We start from the raw sequence: 18,917 nt of genomic DNA, 5'->3' as shown, positions 1-18,917 counted from the left end.
TATGAGATACTGGATTAAAATTGAAATTTGATGACATAAATGACCAAAAAACAAGTAAACAAACATTACGAGATCAAATTCTCTCCCCCATTTTTTCAGGGAAAACAAAAACTAGAAATCCCCAAAAGCAGGTTTCTTCCACTTGAAATCAATAATTTCTTGGAACCTGAAAATACATTGAAAGATAATTAATCAAGCAGATTATTAAAGTACTGTTACATGTGGGCAAAGAGCTGCCAAGTATAAAATCCATCATATTCTTTTTTTCAAAGTTCAATAAAAGCATGCAATTTGGAGATACATACCATTTCCCAATTTACGTTTCTGTTTGCTTATTTATTTAGTACATTTCTTCCACACACACACACACACACACACACACATATATATATATATATATTGAAATTTACAAAGCCCAAAACCTTGCTGGAAAAAGGCATTTTATGGTCATATTTATAATTCATTTCGGATGGGTACTAATTTTCTAATCAAATCAATGAAAAATTCTTGAAAATAAATAAATACAAAGGTGACGATGATCATGAAATTCACTATTCCATGCGTGTTTATATAACGTGAATTATATTAATAATATTGAACACAATTTTCAAGGCAGAATTTTCATAAATTAATAAATCAAGAAAACAATAAAAAAGAATTAATTATATAAAATTAATTAATCACCAGAAAATAGCTTTCACCATGCTGCAAGCTGTGCACCAGAAATCCATACTCATTGACTTGCAATGGCATCCCTGACGAATGAAATAACACAAATTCCCCCCCAAACATCGCCTTAATGTCAAAAGGCCCCCTACTCATGACATCTGTTGCTACTCCATTTATAAACACTGTAATCACTCCTGAAATATAGAATTTATATATTTGGTTTGAATCAATTCTAGTTTATGGTATTATTTCGATAAAAAAAGATTATAATTCGGAATATATTCAACAAAAAAAAATAAAAACCTCTATGAAATCATATTAATAAATGTATATATGTAAATTTATTTAACTAAAAACAATTTTCAAATCGCAATTCAAATATATATACAGCTTTTTGTGGCGTGAAAGCTAGGGTTTTCATGGAAGTGGGATGAAGTTTGATCTTCATCTTATAAAAGATTATCAACTTATGACATGCATGTGATTTTAATATATTATTTTTCTTGATTAAGAAATATGTACGTACCTGGAGTTTGATATTGCAAATTTGAAGCATCGGAGTGTCCAAAGATTGAGTTTTGGTCCAGTTCTTGGAGGCCCGGCGAATACGAGAAAAAATCATGAAAATTATAAGAAACAGCGTGATCACTTTCACTGATCCCACGAGATATCGAAGAAGAGCCCGATCCCACCAAATTACGGGAGCTTGTGTTCATACAAAAAGAATTTGGTTCAAATCCACCCGCAGCCACGTCTCTGTTTTCATACTGAATCTCCCGCTGTGGAGCTCGCGGAGGCTCTCCTGTGGCGAGGGATTCCTGGATTTGCCGCTGCCTACGGCGCGACCGGGAGCGGCGGTTCTGGAACCAGTAGAAGACATTGGCATCGCCTACGGAGCCGAACTTCTCGAGCATCTTTCGGATCCTCACGGTGTCGTTCTTGGGTGGATTCACCATCCCGCTGTTGAAGATTGATTCAAGAATCAGGATTTGTTCGGGCTTCGGTGTCCACCGCGACCGAACCGGCTCGTGTCTCTGATCGGCGGAAGCTTCCACGCCGAGACTCGGACGTGTGGCGGTGTCTTGGGCTTGACTATACATGGTATTAATGAGTTTAAGACGGTGGTGAAAATTCAAGAAAACGACGACTTATTTGTCACATACAAGTCTTGGAGTAATATTCGAAAGGTTTCTAGCAAGAGTATTTAAAGACTAGGTGAGGCTATCAAATATTATTTTCCTATACCATGTCGTAGGAATATTGGGACGACAATAAGAGGGAGTGATTTATTTTATTTTTTGGAGTGAAGTTTGTGACATTAATTGAGCCTCGAATCCAAAACCTTGGTATCAAATCGGTGTATTATAAACAGTGTTCTAAAAGACAGACGATGAACGGTCGTCCACCGCTCTGATTTTTAGAAAACCGATATCTCCGAACGCTGGTAAAAATGTCCTAGGAAACCCTTAGGAAAATATATTGAAATACTGAACTAGTTAGTATATATTGTCATTAGTTTAACCATTTTTTTCAAAATGTTAGCAACACAGCTGCCTTAAATTAAGAATTAGAACTTTAACCCTTTACCTAACCAGGAATTTAAACAGGCCATATAATGTTCGCATTTCTTGTAACATTCTTTGTTACGTTAGCAATTAATTGTCACGTGTTAGATTTTTAATTGTGTGATAGTTTTCTAAATATGCAATTTGATATACGTGTGTATCAATTACGAATGTGGGGGCTGGATGTTAATTACTAGTTAAAGTGATCGCTTAATTTAAAGCTACATATCCTAAACAAAATATCGACATGAAAATTTTAGAAAAATAATTTGCATTTTATTCTTACTCCACTATGTTTAATTTTGTTTTTTTGCAACTTTAATTAGGATTTTTTTTTTTTTTTTTTTGCAATTACGTTGAAGTGTACAATATTACATGATTGACATGATCAACACTCTCACGAAAAATGAATAAAATTGCAAAAATATTATAAAATTTACTAAAAAATGAAAGATACAAGACAGAGATTCAATTCAGACAACGTCAAGGATAAAAAAATATAGTGAAACAATATACAATACCAAAATTATGATTTTCCGAAATTTTTATTGCCTACTGTTCTTATGTTGCCATTTTGGTAACCTCATGTGGTTGGAGCCGAAAATATTGAACTCTTTGATTATTCTGAAAAAAAAAATAAAGTGCTATTTCATCTTGTTAAAAATTATATTAACATGCATAAATTCAACATAATCCCCCCTTAAATTCTGGTCCTTGTTCGAGGAAAAAAAAAAGAGTCGATATGGTATATGAAACCAGAGAGCCTCTTAATAATAATACTATAAAATAGGCCAACTTTACGAGCTAGCTTGAACTTTAGAAAAGTGATTTCTACCACGATATCAAAGTCAACCAACATTATTAATTAAAGATTTATGAAAATATTTTACATTATCCAATGTTAAACGATACATGTACTAATTAATATACATTCTAAATCATAATTATTGTCTAACTTGGTTGCATGTTTTTTTTTTTTTTACTATAATATAATGCAAAGGGGGATTAATTCAGTCCATCCATAAAAAAAATAATCAGTTTTGATTTCACCTAAAATATAGAGGAAAGATAACAAAATTAGTTTTGAAACATTGATCTTATTTTGATTTTAGTCCTTTATTTAGTCAGATTTCAGTTTATGTGCATTAAATTTGTTTATTTTTAGTAATTTTTTTTTAAATTTTGGAACATTGTTGTGACACCTGATAAATGCAATATTCAATGTTACATCATTATTACAACGAAAAATACTAAAATTGTTAGAATATTCCTATTACCCTAAGTCTAGGGTTTGGTAATTGATAAATAACACTATCGAGTTGTTTCAAGTCCAGCCGCTTCGTTAATAGTTTTTTCAAGATTCCAGAATGCTGGATCAGTTTAAGCCAATCAAACAAGTGGATTGGAAGATCAAATTGCAAGCCGTAGAATGTCTGAACTCTACTTACAAGATATCATATTATACCAAACTGACTGGCAGTACACGTGTTCAAACCGCTAAAGATCTAACTGCACTGTCACATGTCAGAAATGAGTTATTTCAAATAGCTTACACAAGTATTCTACCAACTCCCAAATGACAGAAAGTTGTCTATTTCGGATATGGTGTGTCAGTCTTACGAAAAACAAGAGCTTAAAATTTCAAAAGCACAAGAAACATTAAATGAGAATTTAATGATACGTACATTGACTGAAAGAGACATGTCTGTTTTGTCGGATGATTGTACAAAAGATCACTGAAAAACAAATCCGATCATTGGAACCTTTCAGCTATAAAAATACATATTTTTTGAAGAAAGCAACCGTAAGCATTTTTACATAAACTAAACTATTCTCAAGTCCAAATTCTTAAAGATCTTTGAGCACGCTTAATATTTCGATATCAAGCTGTTCATTTATCTCACTCTTTTCAATTTATATCATATATCATTTCGTGTTATAACAACAACCTAAGAAGTAAAAACTGATAGTTGGGTTTTAGTATTGTTGTCTTATGAACAAATGGTTCTTAAATATCCACATTTGTAAATTGATCATTAAGAGTTTTCAGTCTAGGCAGTGATAATTTCTAATTAGAGTAGGTTGTTGTAAGACGTAAAATCAAAATGTTTTAGTGGAAACCTTCCTGATGAAAGAATGATTGACATATAAGTTTTCGAAAATCCATAAAAATATTTATGTTACTTTTTACAGACTTAACATTTTTTCCAATCATAGTTTTAACAGTTTCTTGCTAAACTGTCAAATATAGTTATCACTAGTCAAGCAGCACCATTCTGCACTTACTCACATTTTCTGCTAATCTAGCCGATTTCCTAACAATTTAAAAAATGTTAAGAACGACACAAAATTTAGAAAATTTTATAAGAGTTTATTCACCCATTTAAACTCTAATATGAGCTCAAACAAATTTAATAATAAATAAATAACTTTATTATACTAGAAATTGAAATATGAACTAAATAAACTATCAAAACAGTATGACACTTTGCTAGTCCGTTGTGAATGTATAAATTATGACCATCTTAAAACATGTATTAAAGTTGAGTCTTGTCAGGTGTTATATATCAGATGTATAAGGTCTTTGGAGATTATATATGAATTTGAAAAATTCTTTTTTTGAACTAGTTTTAGGGGTGAAAGATGTGTTGGATATTTTATATCGGATGAATTAAGTTTTGGAAAGTTGTACATTGGAAAATACTCCTCATTGAGTTATTTTTTGAGATGAAGTTAGACCTAAGTCTATACTTGACATGATATCAGAGCTCAAACCTATAGTTATTAGTTGGACTACCCTCACGGGTCATTCGCTAAATGTATTGTTAAATTCACGCTTAGTATGTTCATTATTGAGCATGATCGGATGTGTACAGTCATCCACCTGGCTAATTTCCACCTGACTAATTGTGTCAAAGAAGTAAAGTGCGATAGTTTTTCTAGGATGAAGTGCTTGCAATTATTTGAGAGTGCATTTAATTCTTCTGAGGTCACTCACGGTTTCACACTTTTTTATTTATTTATTTTTATAATATATTAAATCCAACGGTCACCAAAATTTTATTAATTTATGCAGCCATTAACGTACAAATAAACCAATTATTGTGGTCAAAAAATTAGTATTAATTAATATAATATAATATTTATATCGGTTAGTGGAACAATCATTCGCGCTCAAATGAATTAGTTTCTTAAATATTTTTTAATTAAACAATTATCAATCTTTTAAATATTATTAATATGTATTATTCATTATTATAAATATTAATATAAAATTGTAATGATTTTATTGTCAGAATTGCCTGTCCTTGTTTGCTTATGCTTTATTTGTAAGGCATAATTTATTACAAACATTTACACATGCGTTGCCCAAATTAATTAATTTGGACATATTAATTATACCAACATGCAGATTGTTGACATTAATTAATCGTTTTGTTTTCCTATCGGGAAATTATTATAGCATGAGTTGACGTCTTGAAAACCCACAAACTGTTCAATTTATTTATTTATTTTTTACCAGAAACCCATAAATTGTTTAATTAATTAATTTTAAAAATAAGTTCGATTACCATATTCTTAAATTTACTTATTTTTTACCGACATGGCTTAGCTTGTAGGTCAAACTATGACCAAACTCTGTCTTTCGACACTCGGGCTGAGTATTTTGACGAAGGGATCGATTTTTTTATTTGTGCTGTAAAAAGTTGCGTACGTAAAGTGATAGAATTTTGAAATACCAAACCTTATAGTTTTTTTTTTCTAAATAAATATTTATGAAATTTGAAATTTTTAGTTAATTGTTATTATTTATACTATATGTTATATTAACTATATTATTAAGGATGATGTGCTTAAAATAACTAAAATTTAGGATCATGATATATTTTTGATAAATTAAACATATCATTCTTCTCAAATTACAAAACATATTTTATTTTATTGATAAAAAATATCTTGAAAATCTAATTTAATAAATTTATATATCTTCTATAACTAAGTAATAAAATATAATTTTTTTAATCTTTATGTATAATATAATTTTTTTATTTTTATTTATACTTTTGAATTTTTAAATTATCATATTACCAATTGAAATTTTATAAACTAATGTTTTGATGTAGCAAAGTTAAAAACATGCAAATCAAATTTTTTAAATCGTATAACAAATCAAACACTACGTTTCGATTATTCTATCTAGCAGAGATAATCATTATGCTCAACAATCTCAAACTCGTTAATTACATTCTTTTCAAGCAACGAGAATAAAACCCGTGACCTTAACTCTGATATCAATTGTAGGATCGAGCGCTTGCCGTTTTAGCAAAAGCTATATGTGATGATAATAGTGCAACTCAAATTTTTTAAACCGTACAACAGCTCAAACAACATATTTTGATTGCTCTATTCAATAAAAAAATTTATTGAACCCGAACGATCTCTTTCTCTTCAAACACCGTATATACATATCAGAAATGCTTGAAATATTTTCAGTGGAATGTCTGCATTTTGAAATCAAAGTTATTTTAGCTTTTTGTTGCACGCACGACGCAACGTATTTGATAGGAAAAAAAGTGAATATGTGCGTGCACATACACTCCAGGTCCCACCAGTTTAATATCCAAAAGCTAATAAATATTTATAATTAATTTTTTTATATAAAAATAGTAAACAAAATTCAATTAGTACAATATATACACAACGCAGATTTGTAGTTTATTAATTGCATTAATATTAAATATTTGGCTTACTTATATCACGCAGGGGGTAGTAAAAAAATTAAATGAAAATTCAAAGAAAATTGACGTAAAAAACATTATATAGATATATAGATATATAGATATAATCTAAAAATAAACTATGAGTATACCTGTGAATTGATATATATTTTATTAATAAAATAATAATTGAATCACCAATTATTATTTTATTAATGTTTTTTGGCTAAAACGACAAGTCATCGATTCTACATATAATTATATAATTTGTAAAAACGTCGATTATATAAAAAAAAATTGTATCGAAAGAGACCTTCACCAGCACAAAGCCATCAGCTCTACAGCATCCCACATGGTGTGTATGGCAACACAAACCAAAAGTGTCCATCATCATGTATTGTGTGCGCAAAAGAAAGAACCAAAATTTCTAGTATGTCTCCCCTTTTGTCTAATTGTTATTAGAAGTAAAACGATACACGAATTGTGTGCTTGCATAATTATAAAAATTAACGAGGGATCATATTTCAATTTCGGGACGTGGCAAAAAACTGGTAAAAAGATGGAAAAAAATGTTCATACCATAAGACCGATGGTGTCACTCTTAATATAGTAGAATAGTAAATATTTAAAATTTCAAATAAAGAAACTTCAAAATAATTCAAATAATATTATTATATTTCAGAATATATGTAAAATAATTTCCCAAGTGTGAGAGCAGTCAGCTCCTCTGCTATGAACTTTTATTTATTTATTTTTTTTTTGAGGAATGTAATTATTGTTTTCTATGTGTCCTCTAATTTTTTCAAACTTATTACAAGGTTTTTTTTTTTTTTTTGGCGTGTAATATTAAGTGGTGGGGTTTTACTATTAATAGGAATTTGTCATACACGAGCTGAGGTGGGACATTACGCAACTACTTTGTTGATAAATATGTTGTGCCCAATAATTATTTAGGGACAGTGAAACAAATATGTTATTCGAGTTTATATATGAATTAAAATATTGAAATTATTCTATTAATAACGAGTATATTTTTTAGTAAAACGACAAACGTTCAATTTTATAATTTTTTGTATTAATTTTTTATAAAAATAATTTCTCTCTCCAAGCTTCTTCTACACATATTATAATATATATATATATATATATATATATATATATATATATATATATATATAGTACTGGGATTTCATGCAACCTTTACCTCATAATAATGATGAACGACGCTTTCTATGTTTTCGTATTAATTTAATAGCAAAAACTTGTATGAGACGGTCTCACGGGTCGTATTTTGTGAGACAAATATCTTATTTGAGTCATTCATGAAAAAAATATTAATTTTAATGCTAAAAGTATTACTTTTTATTGTGAATATCGGTAGGGTTGACCCGTCTCATAGATAAAGATTCGTGAGACCGTCTCACAAGATACTTACTCTAATTTAATTTAACTTATGTAGAATTTTGAAATAATGTTAATTAAATAACTTATAATGGCAACTCTTGTACGCGCCACTTGCATGATTAGGTCAAGAGTTTTCAAACAAGTAGGGTGTATTTAAATCTCTGATTTATCGATAGTTTATAGTTCATCTGACATAAATATTTAAATTTGAGACTAGATCTCGAGTTTGAGATCTAATTGTAACAAACATCTCTCCAACTAAAAAAAATATTGGACTTGAAATTCTTGGATTTGGAATTCTTCTGTCTAAATTAACATGTTCTAAGGTTGGGCTCATTAACATCTTCTCGTTAAAGGATCTGGTGTTGGGTTATTTTGCCCATAAAAAAGTATTAGCCCGGTTTACGCATAATCCGGTTGTCATGTAACTAATTTGGGCCGGGTTGAAACTGGATCGATGTGAACCCAGCCCAAAAGTCCGATATGAATGATTTTACTTATAACAGGCAACATGCATACTCTTTTATTAGTTGACTTGGTCTCCTTCATTTAAACCCTTAATTAACGTTTAGTAATAATTCTAATTTAAACTAAAATAATGATTGGAGCAAAAAAAATTGAATTTCCAGCTCTTATGGTATCTGAGTTGATAGTAGTGAGCGTTTAACAAATAATTATGAGTTCGATTTCCGCTACCAACAATTTTTCGGACGAGCATGTCTTACAGAGTTTGTCCAGTACGTTAACCTGACTAATGTTGTTTGGCTACTGTATTGGTATATAGAGTTTACCTGATGTGTACCTGAAATGTAGAAATTGTAGGTTCCATGTTTTTTTTTAAAAAAAAAAAAAGCCAGAAGAAGAAGAATCTTTCGTTGCCAGTTTATTCCCTTCGCCAAATACTTATATATATATATATACATATATATATATTTATAAAAATAGAATTAAGTCATAGTATTAGAAACTTCAATTAGTTAAACATTATAATATTTCAAAATATTAAATTAAGATCCATGTAGCGACGGTATTTGTTCTTATACAGCGACGGTTATTTATACAACATTGCCAACCTCCCAAGTTTTCTCTGTCCGCGAGGTTTAAGAAATCATCGGTATTTGGCTACGGTCTACAATAACCTTAGCTAAATATTGCGCCAGTTTTCATAAACCATCCGTGGCGATGTAGCGACTGTTTATATAAACCAGCTCTATGTAGCCACGATAGTTTAAAGTGAGCACATTTAGCAACGGTTTATGTAAACCGTCGATACCCTTTTTGACAGTTTTTTAAAAAATGTGGCTAATATGAGCAACGATTTTTCTAAAACCACCGCATAGTTCACTGAATCGTGACATGCCGCTAAAATTATTTTATTAAACTGTAGCAAAATATAGGGACAATTTTTTCTAAACCGTTGCAGGTTACGCGATTATTGTTTGAAGCGGATGCAGTCACGATTTAGTTTAAACCGTTGTGATGCTTTACTACGGTTTTTATAGACAGTCGCTTTTTTTGTAGTGTCGCATAAATAACAAAATAAATACACTTAATTAAAGCAACATATTATTTATTTAAATTGTAAACTTAATTTGGAAGAACTTGAGTTTGTTTGGATTTGAAACTTTTGAACTGTGATTTGATCTTTCAAACAAAATTATACTATATATTATATTGGAGAAAACCCCAAGGTTGCGTTTGGATCGATGGATTTAAAATCCATGAATTTTAAATATGTTCTAATGAATTTTTGTTGTTCAGATAAACTTCAAATCTATTTTTTACATGTTTATATAATATTTCATATTAATAAAGATAAATTTTAAGCTCACCCAATAACAATGTCATCTGAAATCCATTCTACTTCGAATCACTGATAAGTAAATAAGTGGAATATAGATTTAAAATATGATTTATTGTTTAGTGATAAACAATAAAACTATAACCGAATTACATGAATTCCAATCAATGTACCCAAGTTCTCCTTAATGTAATGCTATTTTTCTATATATTCGATTGTTAACCCAAATTAGTACGAGTTATGTAACGTCAATTATATAGTATGAGTTTCGAAATATTTTAATAATTTATTATCATAGCTAAAATATTGTTCATAAAATAAATCACAAGCAAAAATAGTGTAACAAGGACCAAATCATAAGAAAACGAATTACGGTGATCGGATTATAATTTCATGATACATTAATTATATTTTTCTTTATATATATATAATGTCACGCCCGAGATCCGACGTTGTTCAACAATCACATAATCGTCAAACAACAAGCCTCGTAGTATAGTATAAACAAAAACAAATTTATATTATAAATACCATAAAATATAATCGTTTTTACAACATAAAATCTTAAAACATAAGTTTATATTCTATTTAATTTAATAAAAATATCATGAAAATCTAATTTAATAAATTTATATATCCTCCAACTGAATAAATCTGAACTGTAAAAAAAATTCCAAAATTCCATACGGGACGCGCTGGGGTGGCCCGAAAGTCGTGCTCCAGCGCGCTTGCTTCTGCCCAGACGTATTGAGTGCATAGGGGCGCCCCAAAATCGCTCCCTTGCGCACTTGCAACTGCTTGGGCAGCCCTGGGCACGGGGAGACCCAAAAAAAGCTCCTCTGCACATCTACATCTGTTGATTGCGTCATATATCGATTTTGGTGAAATTTTTTAACCCACAACTAAGTATAAAATATAATTTTTTTTATTTTTATTTATATTTTGAATTTTTAAGTAATCATATTACCAATAGGAGAAATATTATAAAATAATATTTTAAAGTTTAGAATTTTACTATAAAATCACGTTTAGTTTTTTTTTTTATATATAAAAGATATATATATACGTGTATCACAACTAGTTAATGACTCAAAAATCAAGATGCAAGTGATTAATGCTCATACTCGATCACCACATTCGCTAATTGTGCTATATGCGTATGACAACTCAAAATGTTTCGATTACTCTACCCAATAGAGACAATTATTGCATTCAACAATATCTCACTCATTAACTACACTCTTTAAATCAATAACAATCAAACTCGAAACCTTGACTCTGATACCAATGATAGAACTTTATCAAAAGTTATAGCCGATGATAATGATACAACCTCAAATTTTTTAAACTGTACAACAACTCAAACAATATGTTTCTCTTACTCTACTTAATAAATGTAATGCCCGGTTACTCGTACAAATGATAATAATGCGTTTCTGTCATTTAATATGTAGTTATTTAGTTCATTATGTTTTACATGTTGATTGAGGTATCAATATTGAGATTGAATATGATTTCTAGATTTTCCATGGTGTATTGAGAATGAATATGTGTCTAAATAGTGATAGTAAGATGTGTAGATAGAAGTAGTGTAATAAAATTGGTAAGAAATGAGATGAAAATATGGCAGTTTTTAAGGATTGTATCATAATGATTAGAATATGCATCCAAATTATATGAGGTCATAACCATTAGAAAGCTAAGATGTAATGCTACAATTTTCATGTTTTGGATTTTGTCCAAATCATTGTGGAAGACAAGTCAAAAGCGCCCCGAAGTGTGCCGTGTATATCGTTATTCCTTCACTGACACATGTTAGGAGAATAAGCATAACATTTTACTCAGAGCTCCAAATGACATGAAACCAGTTGGAGATTCAAGCCAAGACATAGGGCTACAACTTTCATGTCCACCACTTTTTCCGATTCTGAAAGGAAAAAAACGTTTTTGGAGCGATTTTTGATGAAACAGTGTGCAGAGCCGAAAGTTGCGCGCCCTGAGCCGATGTGAATTTCCGCCCGGGCGGACCTGCACAAAAATTAAAATGTTTAGGGCCGAGAGTTCCTCGCCCGGGCGGTAAAAGACGTCCGCCCTGGCATCGTCTCATGTATAAAAAGATAAGTATCGATTTTCCAAGCCATTCCAACCATTTCTATAGCACTTTTTCAGCAAGAACTCGAAAGAAACTCATAGAAATCTTCCTCCAAAGCTTCCTTTTTCATTTCTTCATCACTTTGAAGTTTCACAAGAGCATCCTAGAGTTGTAAGTTTTTATCTTTTAATGGTTGTTATACATGTAGAAGACCATATAGATATAGTGATTGGATTTTTGATATATTTGACAATATAGAAGCGAGAAACATCGTCTCAAACCAGTATTCGTACGCTTGGACTGTAAGTTGGCATGTTCTTGAAGTAATACATGAGTAATATTATGATTTCAAATGCTTCTAATTGATTATTGCTATATGTACATTGTTAGTATGTTTATTGAATTCCATTGTTATGTATTAAATATGAAAGGAACTCATGAATATTGAAAAGGGGAGCTATGTCATGAACACGAACATGAACATGAAAAGAAAAAGACTGATTTTACATGATATAGAGCTTGTTGACATCATGGGTGGTTTTAAGTCCACCAAAGCTATTGGCCAATATATGTTCATGGGGCGTGAGGTTGCCAAAGGTTGCTCCCTGATGTCCAACACAGTAGTAACTATATAATAAAGCAAGCACGGTAGTACAGGTCAACTAATGAGGCTCAAGTACAAAAATGAACATGAATATATGCTATGATATGACATGATTTAAAGATTCATTGTTGTCACGACTTGATATGTATGTTCCATCGACGCATATTGATACGTACAAGTGTCAATTTATTGAGTTTTATAAACTCACGTAACTCATGTATTACAGGATCAGGTAGTGAAGAGACGTAGCTTCCGCATATGTATTGCACTAAAATATGTCAGGGTTTGAACAAGTTTTACGATGTTTATGATGATACAAAGTATGCTTGTATATGAGAATATGTATATGTATAACAATATGGTGTATGGTTGTGTATGAAAATATGCTTGATGTTGTTGTTTAAGTTGAGTTTTTGGCTTTTACAAAATATAGGGAAATCATGCCAAAAATTTTATAAACTGTCAAATTGATGCCCCTCATTTGAAATTACTTTATAATATAGGTATATCATTCAAATCCTATTTTGATTACAAGTATAAATATCATTAATCATGTCAAGTATAGAGTAAGGGTGTGACAATAAAGATGACTTTCGTTTATTAAAATATCACCGTGCAACCTATTACATGTTTCTAGAAAAATAGTCATTTTTCCAAATAAATATTACGGGAAAGTTATAAATTTAAATACATCCAAATTAAAATAATTAGCACCACTTTAATCTCACATGACACATGGAGATCCTTGATTGGTCAGCACATCACATGAGGCCTTTCCTACGATGGAAAGGCATGTGATTTTCTCCTTGAAGCAATGTAATATTTTTCTTATTTAATTACGAACTGTATAAAAATAATTAATTGTCAAAGAGATTTGTCGCCAACTTTACTTGCAAATCAATTTGAAGCTCTTTCATTTACAACTTGCACGCGTATTGAACAAAAAAATGTCTAGGAACTAACCACATTTTGACTAAAATCCAATTTTATAGTTAGGTGATTTGATTAAAGTCGCTCTTGATTAGGGCGCGATTTATGTCTACACAGCCATTAAAATCCAATAATAAAATCGATTCGAATCAGTTTTATGTATATAAAACGAAATACATGGTTTTGTAAGATTTCGAATTGGTTTCAGATCGAAACTACGATGGTAGATTGCGAAAACTCTATAGTTAGTTAGTTTCAGATTAGATTTAAATTTGCGTGGTTTCACATTGTGTATACGTGCACTAGATAGTTCGATTTTTTTGTTCTACAAAAAATAATAATATTTATGTTTTTATAAACTTTATATTCGATATATTTTGTGTTGTTTATAATTATAAATATTGAATGTTATTTCATTATATTATACTAAAGAAAGTGGATGTATTAGACTTGTTTAATGGGATGAAATTCCTGCTCAAGATGAAGAAAACTGGTAATTTCAAGAAGAAAAAAAGGAAAATCGCATATCTGATATTTTTTTTAATTTATCTAATTAATGAGTAGGTCTCTTGTGAGACGGTCTTACGAATCTTTATCTGTGGGACGGATCAAACCTACCGATATTCACAATAAAAGTAATATTCTTAGCATAAAAAGTAATATTTTTTCATGGATGACCCAAACAATGAGATCCGTCTCACAAAATACGACCCATGAGATCGTTTCACACAAGTTTTTGTCCTAATTAATTACCCAAGTAACAATTGTTTTAAAAAAATCACAGACAAGGAATGGAATTTTAATTCGTTCAAGAAAATCAAAATCTTTTTTTTTTTTCCTTCTTCTCACAAATAGGTATTTTAAAGTTTGAAAATATATTATTTTGGATTTCAATAAAATATAGACAATGATAAAATTATTTTCGGAAATGAATAAAAGTTTATGTTCTAGCCACAATTGGTAGTATCACTATCTATTTTTTTGTAAAAAAAAGTTAGAATCACATCTCTTGAATGATTAAAACAAATACGACTTCTTGCTACGTACATATTCTCAGTCATTAATTTCTCATCTTATTTTACTGTGAAAAGTTTGTATTAATCTTCGAATATTTAAATTTACAATAACTAAATATTTATATTGAAACCAAGAAATTTATCGAATGTGGTATATAATTTATATAAATAAAATAAGAAAGGCCAAGAAAGACCTTGATTTTGCGGCAAAGATTATCCCGTAAACAATTACGCGTAATCGCAAATCCCGAATATGCAGTATCCGGGAGTCATCTTGCATCTGTTATGGCAAAACCCGCAGTGTCTCTTATCGAACGCGAGATTCACACATTCCCCTCTACAGCACTCGTCCGTAAAGTCGCATTTCTTCCTGCACGCTCCGCAGTTGTTTTTGTCGTACCACAGATCCATGCACTTGTTATTGCAACAAGTTGTGTTCCTTCCATTTCCAGAAATGAGATCACACTTTTCATCATCTTTCTTGCAATGATCAGCGGCCCTCAGCTTAGGGAAACCCTTTTGCTCGAGAAATCGGCTGACCTTTTTCGTGGAAAAGTCCCGTTCCCTTTCGAGGAAATCCAGTCCCGAGGGGTGTGTTGGTGGTTGACGTCGTGAAATGTTGGAGTTCCGGGTGGTGGTGAGAATTAGGGTCACGGCCATGGTTATGGCTGCGAAACTTAAGATTAATTTGAGGATCACCTTCATGGTTTTGAAGGTGGAATAGGATCAATGGAGGTCTAATGGTGATTTTGAGTTTGATCTACTTTGTGGAGAAATGAAGAATTTGAGTAAAGAGTTAATGGGACGCAATACTATCACTGTGTCGAGGGAAAAGAGTTGACGCGGGAATTGTGGTATAGAAGCTAAAAAGGCTCTCGGGTTTCATTTAATAATTTGCAGGTGCATGGAGTGTGTTCTAAGAAGATTAAGTAAAAGCTATTGTGTTGTTTTAATCAAGTATATAAATATAATTTCTTCAATTTTAAATTTAATGGTAAGAAAAGTGAGTAAAAAAAATTTAAATTTTTCAAAATTTCTTACCCTATTATATGTGATTCAATAATAGTATTTATATTTTAACATGAAAAAGTTTCGTCTAAGAGAACCCGGAGATAGTACTTAAGATATAAACATGCATGTATGTTTGGTCGATCAAGTATATATTAAGCAAAAAATATCACCAAAGATTCAAAGTATAATGAAATATTTGGGGCTCTTCATACTAGGGATTTTGAACCTTTCACCTTGCTATAGGATTTGGATTATCTACGGTGGGGTAAACACAATATGTGGTGTTGTGTGTTTTTTATATAAGATCATCAATAGATGATCTCAATTCATCTGAAAACTTTTGAAATTCGTATGACAATATGAAAGGTCTGAAAGATCATTTGTAAATAATATATACCACAACAGAGAATTCAAATCGCTTGCTCTATCATGTTTACATTAATTAATATAAAAGTCCAAACTCATTAGAGACAATTCAAAAAGTACTTGACATATTGTTACAGGCCTAATTACGTAAACTCCAATTTATACTCATTAATGGCAATTTTTACAACATAATTCTAATCCAATATTAATGTACATCTTGAATCTTTTTTCTATTCTACATTTATTTGGAATACTCTCCAACAATTTTTCTAAAATTAAAAATGAAACAAAATAACCTGGTTCATTTGTTTATATATATATATATATATATATATATATATATATATATATATTTAATTTTTAAAAAAATATACCTAATAAAATTTAGAAAGTTGCAAACAAAATTAAAGGCAATCAAAATTCAACACACTAGCTACTTAAAAAAATAGTGGGAGGGAAGTTATCAAAAGTTGCAGGATATATATTAAAAGATATGTTGAAAATTGCAGTATTATTATAATTTGTTTTATTTTTTCATCTTTGTTATTTGAGGGTTAGTTTTGGAATTTCTCTTAAAATGTGAATTTGTTTTTTTTTTTTTATGGTGTGAAAATTATTTTATTGATACTGTATAACAACGTATCAACCTTTATAGCAGCTCTGCTTTCATTTAATAAAAATTATTATAAAAAATTACTTTTTAAAATTCTAAAAATAATTAATAATTTTTTAATCATAATTAATAACTTAAAAAAATTTAAAAAATTATTAGGATCGGAAATATGTTTACAGAGAGGTGAAAAAATATTTTAAAATATTTTCCTTCTAAAAGAGCTATAATAGCTCGTTCTTAAATGTTAAAAATGAATCGAACATCAATCGAACGTAATAAACTCAACATAACCTTTAAAAATCGATTAAATATTTGTAAATGATTTGAAAATAATGCAAGTTAGAATAATAAAAATATTTTGGTTGAAGATTTTATCTAACATTTAGTATCCAATATTTTTGTATTTGAAATAACACATAAAATGTTTCATCATTGTCTACCAAAATAGTAATTATAATTAAATACGATAAAATAAAGGATTAATGACTTTTTTAATGGATGTTCGGATATTAACAACTCTTACGTCACCATTTTTTCCGCTGTTGGAAGACATCAACTAGAAGACTTTGATTTTAGAACAATCTGAGAAAACTCACTGCAATTTAGGACTTGCACTTGTCTAAATTGAAACTCTTAGAACACTCTTGCTTGTATGTTTCAACCTCATAATTCGCATAATGTTTAATGTCTCTTTTATCACGACTACAAACACAATCTTTAACGTCTTTGTGTAAAGACTATCGCTCATCTTTTGTTTGAAGTTCAGCACACAGAGATCTCACTAAGTTGATTTAACTATTAGGCTCCTTTCTTGAGAAGAACTCTTTTCGTGTCTTATATTTCTTATTCTAATATGTCCAAAGCTCCAAACCCATAAATATGCTATTCTCTCTCTTGATATGATCTTCAAAGAATTATATTTATGGTCTCCAAATTGATACGAATGATATAAACAATAATATAATTGTTAGGAAAAGTTTTGTACGATTTTCGGCATTGAAACGATCATTTTATGATATCGAGTTGTTTTAAGATGGATGGTGAGTAGCTAGCCTGACTGGATGGCGTCTGACATGTTCGGCTAGATGTCTGACTGGTCTAACTGAATGTCTGGATGGTCTGGATGGATGGTCCAGGTCGGGTTGATCCAAGCCTGGTTTGTCACTTCTCTTGATTATAAATCTTTATTCTTCGATTTTTGGGTAAAGTGGTGAACATAAAAATCATATCATGTTCTCATACATTTTCATAGAATCAAGAAACACTCAATTTCAAGTTTTTATAGAGAGATATACTCGAAATACTAAACTATATACAAGCTAAAATTCTTTCTTCATTCCGTACAAAATCATCAAGTTCATTGCGGTTTTTCACCATTTAAAATCTGATATGGGCGTCGAATTTGGATATCTTATCTTTGTAACACATAGAAAATTGTTTTTGATAATCATGCTTAGAGAAACCACACAAATATACCATAACTGGTCATGTCAAGCTGGTTGTTGTTTCTTTTTCATCTAGATGGATATTATGACTACCGATTTGCCTAGATATTTTTTTGTGATCACAAAAATTGGATAATAACAATAAAGATTTTATTAAACATATTTCTCCTCCTTTTTATGATAATAAAAGATTGATTTAAAAAAACTACAATAAGCACAAAGTTTATCTCCCACCAAGATTCCAATTAAATCTCTCCCTTAAAATTATGATTAGCTATCCCATTATATTTTTGAATATTTGGAAATTAACAACAATGGAGAGAGAACCAACATAATGTAAAATAATAACACAAACTTTAAGTTTCAACAAAATTTGAATATATTTTCAATACATTGATATAATTTAATAATTAAGTTTCAAAAAGAATAGACAATTTAAATCCAAATATTTCCGCCAACACAAAATCAAGATAAATTTGCCAACACTAATATTTATTAAATATTTAGTAGATTCTTTTCTTAGTCACTAAGCACAATCATAACTCTAAGGGAATTGACAAGCATTTCAACACACAAAACAATAACACAAATTAGATTATTATATTGACAACAAACTCAAATAATTCATTAAAACTAATATTAAAGATTTAGATTGAGTATATCGAGTTTTCTTGCTGATGTGT

General features: G+C 30.1%; 2 protein-coding genes across 2 annotated transcripts; both read right to left on the bottom strand.

Moving 5' to 3' along the window:
- LOC142529443 (WUSCHEL-related homeobox 11-like) lies at positions 1-1,953 on the bottom strand. Its single transcript, XM_075634981.1, has 3 exons — positions 1,196-1,953; positions 685-863; positions 1-166 (listed from the first exon to the last, which is right to left on the bottom strand). Exons 1-3 carry the CDS (start codon positions 1,767-1,769, stop codon positions 149-151), a joined length of 771 nt encoding a protein of 256 aa, XP_075491096.1. The 5' UTR covers positions 1,770-1,953; the 3' UTR covers positions 1-148.
- Positions 1,954-15,027: 13,074 nt separating this feature from the next.
- On the bottom strand, positions 15,028-15,525 carry LOC142528235 (stigma-specific STIG1-like protein 1). The gene has a single exon (XM_075633265.1). The coding sequence runs from the start codon at positions 15,502-15,504 to the stop codon at positions 15,028-15,030; it is 477 nt and encodes a 158-aa protein (XP_075489380.1). The 5' UTR covers positions 15,505-15,525.
- Between the last annotated feature and the right edge of the window lie 3,392 nt (positions 15,526-18,917).

The sequence above is a fragment of the Primulina tabacum genome, chromosome 16, assembly GCF_025594145.1.
Source record: "Primulina tabacum isolate GXHZ01 chromosome 16, ASM2559414v2, whole genome shotgun sequence".
Lineage (NCBI taxonomy): Eukaryota > Viridiplantae > Streptophyta > Magnoliopsida > Lamiales > Gesneriaceae > Primulina > Primulina tabacum.
The sequence above is the reverse complement of the archived record's forward strand: the minus strand, read 5'-3'. Positions and strand labels throughout refer to the sequence as shown.